This window comes from Centrocercus urophasianus, unplaced genomic scaffold (assembly GCF_019232065.1).
Source record: "Centrocercus urophasianus isolate 14NV4802_14NV808 unplaced genomic scaffold, USGS_Curo_1.0 seq_10, whole genome shotgun sequence".
Classification (NCBI taxonomy): domain Eukaryota; kingdom Metazoa; phylum Chordata; class Aves; order Galliformes; family Phasianidae; genus Centrocercus; species Centrocercus urophasianus.
Genome location: NW_024884142.1, coordinates 87,535,181 through 87,544,295, shown reverse-complemented (window position 1 = coordinate 87,544,295; position 9,115 = coordinate 87,535,181). Strand labels below are relative to the sequence as shown.

Below are 9,115 nucleotides of genomic sequence, written 5' to 3'. Positions count from 1 at the left end.
GCTCTGGGTGTGTGGCGGCCGCGCCATCGTCGTCGCGTGCGGGTAGGGCGGTGGGAAGGCCTGACTGAGCCATGTCGGGGTCCGCGGGCTCCGGCGGCACCACCGGCTCGGCGAGGAAGCGGATCATGAAGGAGGAAGACATGACGAAGGTGGAGTTCGAGACGAGCGAAGAGGTGGACGTGACGCCCACTTTCGACACCATGGGGCTGCGGGAGGACCTGCTGCGCGGCATTTACGCCTACGGTGCGCGGCGGGGCGGCGGCGGGAGGGGGAGGGAGCGGGGGTGAAGGAAATGGCGGCGGCGAGGGGCGGCGCGCATGCGCGGCGGCGCGCCGTAACGGCCGTGTCCCCACAGGGTTCGAGAAGCCGTCGGCCATCCAGCAGAGAGCCATCAAGCAGATCATCAAGGGCCGCGACGTGATCGCGCAGTACGTGGGCGGGGGGGCGGGCTGCGGGAGCGGGATGGGTGGCTCCTCCGGAACGGCGGAGCCTTCACCGCACCTCTGTTCTCAGGTCACAGTCGGGAACGGGGAAAACAGCGACGTTCTCCATCTCTGTGCTACAGTGTCTGGACATACAGGTAGTCCACGCGGTGAAAATGTTCTTTGTCTTTACTGTGAGAGTGGTGAGACGCTGGCACAGGCTGCCCAGAGGCTGTGGATGCTCCTCCCTGCAGGCTTTCATGGCCAGGCTGCACGGGGCTGTGAGCAGCCTGGTCTAGAGGGAGGTGTCCCTGCCTATAGCAGGGGGTTGGAACGAGGTGGACTTGAAGGTCCCTTCCAACACAAACCATTCTATGTTTCTGTGATTGCTTTCATTGGAGGGCTGAATTGATTTCTCACCAGTCAGAATTGTGCTCTTGGAGCCTCTTGGATCCATCTGAACAGCTGGCACAAATTGTGTGGTCAGACACAGGCTTCTGACTGACGAGCGTTTGACAGGCACAGTGTTCTGAACAAGAAGATCAGCTGTTCTCAGCAATTGGATGAATAAAACAAGCTGTCCAGTGAAGAGCTGCTCAAGCACAGTCTTGTAACTTAACGTAAGGGCTATAAACATGTAAGCAGTCCATGGAGGTACAGCTTTCTAGGTGTACCAATGCTTGCAAACCCATACGTTTTAGCACAAAATTGTACAATTGATTCTTCAGGTGTGACAGTTCAGGGTGCTGTGGGCTCTATTCTGTTTGTTACTGCTTGCACTGTACTTGCTATGTGATTAACTGCCATGTGGTCAACAGGTTCGTGAGACCCAGGCATTGATCTTAGCACCAACTCGAGAGCTGGCTGTGCAGATTCAAAAGGTAGGAACACCTAAATCATTGCCTGTAAAGCATTTATAAGGACTGGTGCAGATTCTCAAAGCATTCTCTGGCAGAGCTAGAAGTGCAACTTCTGCTTTTCAAGAGAATGCGTTTTCCTGAATGGAATAAGAAATCCTAATGAAGGGCTGTTTTTCCCATCTGTGTTATATCCATTCTTCCTTACATGACGGGTTAATTAGCAGTCTAATGTTTTACATATTCCTACCTGAATTTCTAAGTACAGTACTCTTTAAAAGTTGTGATCCCTGGGAAGTAACCAGATCCCCAGCCTTTGTAAGCCTGCCATTGAGGAGGTTTGGAGAACAACAGAAAAAATCGTTATGCTTTTATCTCTAGAAAAGCACCACGTGGCTATTCAGCCCAACATGACTTGATAAATAACAAATTTCATAAGACCTCAGATGATTGATCTATTATTTATGTCAAAATAGGGTCTTCTTGCTCTGGGAGACTACATGAATGTCCAGTGTCACGCCTGCATCGGGGGGACCAACGTGGGTGAAGATATCCGAAAGCTGGATTACGGGCAGCATGTTGTTGCTGGCACTCCAGGCCGAGTGTTTGGTAAGATCAGGGAGGCTGCATGCTTCTGTGTTCTTGCTTCAATTGAACCGTGGGACGAACCCACAGATTTAATGCATTTAGATTTGAAATAGCATGGAAACTACATTTATCGTTAATGTATGCAGTGATGAAGAGCAACAAAGTATAAATTTACTGTAGTAGCACCTGGAAGAGATGAGAAAGAAAACACTGGGGAAAGAATTAGAATTTTCTGTTTATGCTTTGCTTTTCATAACAAAGTGGTTCTTTACATTGTAGCATAGAAAACAATATTTTTAATGGTGGTAATATTGCAATCCCGGGATTATCTCAGTGTCATGGAAGAGAGAGGAGCTGGGTCTGTTTGAGTGTCAAAACAGGAGACATAGAATGCCTGTGTAAAAAGTCTGTCCCTTTCCTGCATATAAACTCCCTTACACTACTGCAAGGCTGCAGTGAGGCTTCCTGGAGCCTCCTCTTCTGTGTCCACTTCCTTATAGTCAACTAAATAGTCCAGTCTTCAAATCCATCTCTCTCCCATGTAGGGATAAATATTAGGCCCATATGTTCACTGTACTGACCCTCATTAGCTCTTTGTCAAATCGTGCAACTTTATTATCTAGTTTCACATCATGAAAATTTTCATATTTACTGTTCCTGGCAGTTGGTACAGGCGGAGAATCAGCCTTCAAGCCCATAAGTTATGGATTTATGAAACAGAGTAGTACTTTGTTATATGAATACATACTACTGGGAGAACACTAGTCTCCATAGACAAAAATAACTAACAGCAACAACCACAAAGCAACTTCATGGCTGCCAAACTGGGTGGCTCTGAACAACTCTTAGAGCAAATAGTTCTGTCACAGGATGAAGGAATTACACAGAGCCATGTGCTCCTTCAAACAGGAGGTAGATTTGCCCACTGGACACGAAATTGAGGTGGCGCATTGCATTGCTGGCATCCAGCTGCAGTTCTGTGTGAGATGATGCACTTGCATGCAGTTAGCAAATAATATCCCACAGCTCGGACTCAGCTTCCCTGTAGCCTGTGCTTCCTTATCTGGGCAGCAGAAACAAGCCCCTGCTTGCAGGGTATTGGGGAACACTGTGGCACTTGACTGTGCTTTTCCATCACCAAACACCAGTCTCTGTTGGCAGCAGGGGAAGTGCCAGTCCCTCCTCCAGTGAAATGCACTGACAGCAGCTGGGAGCAATGTAGGCTCGCTTGCTTTCTGAGCCTTTTCATCTTACAAAGTGAAATCTTACAGATATGATCCGGCGACGAAGTTTAAGGACTCGTGCTATCAAAATGCTGGTTTTGGATGAAGCAGATGAAATGCTCAACAAAGGTGAAATATTTATCTCCTTTGTACTTCTCTTTGCTCACCTCTTTGATATCATCCCAGTTAGTAGTCCTGCTTCTTAAAACAGCTGTTTAACCAAAGCTAGGCAAGCACAGTTACATTATGGACTGTAGGAAGCAATTTAATACAATTTGCCTAATTCAGTAATCATGTTCTTTTCAGTAGTTATAAATTCTGGAGTGTTGCTTTTTGTACTGTACTGTGCAACACAGCCATGTCACGGTAAGTCTGGCAGAACTGGGGAGAGATAAATGAGGGGTGACACTGGCTGTATGGTAAAAACACTCTGTTATTCTTAGAGCATAGGCCCAATGCTGAAGTAATCTAATTCTAAACTGAAATAAAAGGATATTCAGGAGAAAGATGTGCTAACTTCCCAATGCTACTTGATTTCCTTTTGCAGGTTTCAAGGAGCAGATTTATGATGTGTACAGATATCTACCTCCAGCTACACAGGTGGTGCTGATCAGTGCCACTTTGCCTCATGAAATTCTGGAGATGACCAACAAATTCATGACAGACCCCATTCGCATCTTGGTGAAACGGTGAGTTTTTCTGGGAAGAGCAATTCTTGTCTTAATCACGTTCCTTCTCAGCATTGCAGTTGGAGTAGGTATTTACAGACATCCTCATGTTGCACTTTGAGAAAGGCCAGATTGGTTCTCTGGCTTTATCCTTCTCCATTTCTGTTTGCTGCTGCTCAGCCCGACTTCCCTCATCCTCCCAAGTACAATCTCTTCTGGAAATCTGTCTTTCATTCCTACCCAATTCCTGTGCTTCTCCGTTAGACTTTTGTAGGTGCCTTCCACTGATACCATAGAGTATGGCTAGAAAGCTTAACGCTGATTGATCCTGAAGGCCCTAGGTACACAGCTTATGTCTAGCATTGCAACAGGTCCTTACGTGCTGCATCTCATCAGGTGTCAAAGAAGTAAGCGTAGGCAGCCTGACTGGAAAGGCCTCACCCCTGCTTGGTCTCTTACAATTGCCCCAGTTACCTCACTACACTCTGTTCTTGTCAGGATGTTTGCAAGAGTGAAAACAGAAATGTTTCCCTTCAAAGTTGTCTGCCTAGAGCAGAGAAGGTGCTAAGTTTGAGCCTCTGCTGTGTGGCTCATGCCTGAAGCCTTTCTTAGAGCAGTCTTCTACAGGGACTTCATAGAGTAACTTGAGACCCAGCAATCCAGAGCACTTGAGACAGACATGTGAGCATCCAGCCCTTTTAGCTGAATTGTATGCATTCACCCACTTGCAGTGTCTTAAAGCTGTTCTTCTTTCCTAAAGTGATGAATTGACCCTTGAAGGAATCAAGCAGTTTTTTGTGGCTGTGGAGAGGGAAGAATGGAAGTTCGACACCTTGTGCGATCTCTACGACACGCTCACTATCACCCAGGCTGTCATCTTCTGTAACACCAAGAGAAAGGTACAGCAGCCACGAGGTGGGCACGTTATCTCACTTGCAGAGGGCAACACAGAAGAAAATGCTGGGCCGAGCCAAAGTGTCTGGTTGTTTCCCTGGTTGACAATTGCCTAGTAAGAACAGCAGTTAAATGTGTCTTTAGGAGATGCCTGATGTAGACAGCAAGCTACAGGCAGACCTGATGTAGTTGGCAGTAACTGCCTTTTTAGACTAGTAGGACTGATAAGAACGCGCTTATTAATTGTAATTCCCAAAACAAAATCACTCTGAATGAATGCCTTTAATTCCTTTCCTTTCAGGGTTCATGGAACCCTGTCATTTAGGTGATGCCCTGCAAGGACTATTTGGTTCCTTCTGCTCCAAAACACTTGTTAAAGTCTCTCTCAGTCCTTACTAGCATATATGTGCAAACATTCTCCAAACAGAACTAACACTTTCGGCTGGCATGAGCAGATTGCTAACCCAGGCTGCTTGGCTGTACACACAGGTAGACTGGCTCACAGAGAAAATGAGAGAAGCCAACTTCACCGTTTCATCCATGCATGGGGACATGCCACAGAAGGAGAGAGAGTCCATCATGAAAGAATTCAGATCTGGTGCAAGGTAAGTGATTTCAACAGCGTTGCTTACAGTATTGCTACATAAGGCAAGAGGTCTTCCAGTGCCTCAGAGGAAACAGTCTTAGAAGCCTTTAAATCCTCTCTTCTCTCAAGGGCTTGTTTCTGGTTTAGTTTGAAAATCAGAATTGATTTCCCTCCATCCCTTTGTAGTGTCTCAGAGATGGGAGATGTCCACCATCCAAGAAGGGATGCTCGTACTTTTAGGCATAGAATTATCCCATTGTGTTTTGCTGAGGAGACTGGGAGTTGGTACATTTAGAATAAGGAATTAAAATGTGAGACCAGAGCTGGCTTTGCACCATCTCATCAGAGAGGTTTGGTGGTTCTGTGGGACCAGATTTCCTAGCAGCACACTTGTGGAAGTGCACTGGGGAGAGCAGAATAGCAGATGTTTCCAGCACTGGGCAGCCTGACTCCTCAGCTCACATCTGTGCTTAGTGACCGTCCCCTTCTCTTTGCAGCCGAGTCCTTATTTCAACAGATGTTTGGGCTAGAGGTCTGGATGTGCCTCAGGTATCTCTGATCATTAATTACGACTTACCCAACAACAGAGAACTGTACATACACAGGTAAGCTTGGCGTTCACAGTAAGGAACACGGCTGAGTGACCCTTACCCACGGTGGCTTCATTGTTTCTCCTGCCTCTCAGAATTGGCCGCTCAGGCCGTTACGGCCGAAAAGGTGTAGCTATCAACTTTGTGAAGAACGACGACATCCGCATCCTGAGAGACATTGAGCAGTACTACTCCACCCAGATAGACGAGATGCCCATGAACGGTGAGTGCAGGCCTGCCCCAAGCTGCTGCCCTCCTCTGCTTGGAGGTTGGTGCGCTGCATCTGAAAGAGCGTGCTTTGTTCTGCACGCTTTGTTCCCAACCACAACCCCTCTTCTCCTTCCCCTGGAGAGAAGCCCAGCAGTACATGCATTTTCCGACTGGGCTGCAGTTCTCAGCACACTTGGTGCATACTTACATTTTCTTCTTTTCAGTTGCTGATCTTATCTGAAGGCCCGCATGAGTTGGACTCATCATACCTTGTCCTTAGCCTCCATAATTGTGTTTTGGACCCCCCTCCATTTGTCATACTGCTGGTCGTATGTTCTTGAGTTGGGGTTGCAGTTGGGAACTTGTGTAAATAATGTCTTTTCTCCTGCCCACGTTTTTCAATAAAAGTGAAATTTTACCATATCCTGTGCCTCATTACTTTAACCCACAATAGTAACAGGCAGAGTTTTGAGATACTGCCATAAAATACAGTTTCCCATTCTCCACCCCTTATAATTGCTGCACTACCATTGCATCACATATCTGCTGGTTCAGACCCTCCCCTGCAGACACCAGTACTGACCTTGAATACTGGGTATTGGACAGGTTATTGTCTCAAGGCCTTTTTAGTCTCCACACAATTCAGATGGGTCTCAGTGGCCCTTAGAGTCTCTGTAACAAGGTTTGGTCCCTCTAGCTGCCTCAGGGAGAACAACGTGTACATCCACCCCAAACCTAGGGCTGCTTCAGTACCCCAGCAGGTTTACCTATTGCTGGCTAATCCAGATTCATATACAGACGTGCATCCTGACTCTGCAGTGGCTGGCTCTTGCTTCCCACGTACTCATTCTCAACACAGTCCCTGTGTCAAGTTCCCTAGTGCAGTTGCTGGCACTTCAGTCGCACTGCAGTTCCAAAAAAAAAAAAACAAAAAAACCTTGATCCCTTGCTCTTCCTGCCTTTGGATCCTCCCAAAATCATCCCACAGCAAATTTGCACAAATCCCAAATGCTCTTTCCTGTGTCAGTATCCTAAACCTTCAGTACTAGAAACAGCAGAGGAAGGATGAAGATGACAATTACCCCTCCTATTCTCTGTGTCCTTGCATTGTAGCTTGCTTTGTAGCTTCTTGGGGCAGGGTCTATAACTTCTCTCCCCATCCCACCACATGCCCACCTTTATAACCACCAATCCTCCTGCCAGGAGAATGGTAGAGGCTGGATCAAGACTTCCAGCCTGACAGTCACACTCATAGAGTTCTGCTCTCACCATCACTGCAGGGCATGGCCGAGCCTCCGATCTGACCCTCAGATCTGTTCTCCAGGAGGGTACAAAGCAAGTGTGGCACTCCAAGCCACCTTTGTGATTTCTCAGTTTTTTGACCAAGAAGAAAAACAGATTCAGCACAAGAGCAATAGATTGTTTAAATAACAGTATTTAATCTGTACAGTTTGAGAGAAGATAGCATAAAATGCAACATTCCTACCTCATCTTCAGCATCATTCACCTGGAGCTGAGCCCTAATCTCTGGAGGACAGGTAACAACCACCAACCCCTAGCAGCTCCGTAGGGTACAAAAGTCACAGTGCAATTGCTTTAAACAAGTAAGTTTCCCTCCCTGTGAGAGGGGAGCCTGACGCAGCTCAAACATTGATGGAAATTTGTACTACTTCGGAATGAAGAAATAATAAAATACAAGCTATTGCACACAGTCATTTTCCAGCTGAAACTACAGCAGTTAGTTAACTGTTTAGCTGCCCTTATGCTCCGCACTTCTGAAAACACCTTAGTCGATGCTTAGTCAAGTGAAAACAGGGCCTGTAACGAGATTTCAGAGTGATACAGTTGTTGAAGGGCAGAAGCTGACAAACAACTCGGTAAAGTCAAGAAGCGTGCTTCAGAAGAGCAGAAAGTTTTCCTAACCAGGGAGGGGATAGGACCTAGACAGATGTCATCTTTCAGAGACGAGCAGGAAAGAAACATCAGCTTCAAGAGAAAGCCATGAAGTACAATAGACAATTTCTTTATATAATTGTCAGGATAAGTATTTGACATAGTTTATGTAGTAGAATACATACTTAAACATCTTTTAAAAATAAGCACGAATTTCATTTCATATATACACAACTGATTTTAATCATGTACTGAAAATAAATTACAGGAAATAACTTTAAAATGCAACAGAAGACAAGAGTTTCACAACAAACATTCCCACTGATTTTCCCAAGGGGGTGAGATTGCAGTGCTCAAGGCAGGTAAATATCACAAATATATCAAAAAACTTCAAATTGTTGATGCATTCACACATTTACATGAGCCACAAACATTCCCTTACAGGGACTGCACTTAGCTACCACAGAACCAGGTTTTGCCATAAACTACAAAACTTTGATACAAAATCGTATTTATATATTTATATTTCATATACATGCCCTATCTGTGATTTCTTAAAAAATAAAAACTAAACACACTGTACAGACAATCCTAACTCATCGCTTGGTAGCTGTAGGCAACATTTTTCAATGGAATTTCTTCCCCCAGTAGAATTAATGGCAATATTATATACATGAAGGCTAAACTGCAGAAAAAAAACAGCTCAGTTCTGATATGCACCTCCCTCTGGACCAGGTCTGCGAGTTCAAGGCAAGACACCAGATGCTCAGACCCACTGCCTCCCTTACGAGCTATTCTGCCATCAGCAGTGTGAGGAACCAACATACATGTTTGTGTAACACTGGTATAAAAGGCAGTAAAGCAGGATGCATATCTAACATAGTGGCTCTAATAGCTTCACCAACTCCATACACAGAAACATTCTGGCCTTAGAGGTGGCCAAGGGGTGTTGTAGAGCTCGGTACACCTGGGGACAGCACAGCACCCCTTACAAGGTCTGATCCTTACTTCCCTGAAGTTATCTCCTGCAGAGGACAGGCTCCCACCGTAAGCCAGACACTGCATCAACTCAAACACTGGGGGGAAGATCCCTCCCTCCCCCTCACACACCCCAAAACGCACACATGCACGGTTCACCAGGACTATGCTTAAAAACACACCCCTCCCACCCACCCCCAGTCTCC

At 46.1% G+C, this 9,115-nt stretch overlaps 1 protein-coding gene across 1 annotated transcript; it reads left to right on the top strand.

The window, feature by feature from the left end:
* The first annotated feature begins 13 nt into the window (after window positions 1–13).
* Window positions 14–6,461, top strand: EIF4A3 (eukaryotic translation initiation factor 4A3). The gene is made up of 12 exons (XM_042827446.1): window positions 14–243; window positions 356–428; window positions 514–580; window positions 1,241–1,303; window positions 1,756–1,888; window positions 3,139–3,219; window positions 3,638–3,779; window positions 4,519–4,657; window positions 5,142–5,257; window positions 5,736–5,843; window positions 5,924–6,051; window positions 6,263–6,461. Exons 1-12 carry the CDS (start codon window positions 72–74, stop codon window positions 6,277–6,279), a joined length of 1,239 nt encoding a protein of 412 aa, XP_042683380.1. The 5' UTR covers window positions 14–71; the 3' UTR covers window positions 6,280–6,461.
* The last annotated feature ends 2,654 nt before the right edge of the window (window positions 6,462–9,115 follow it).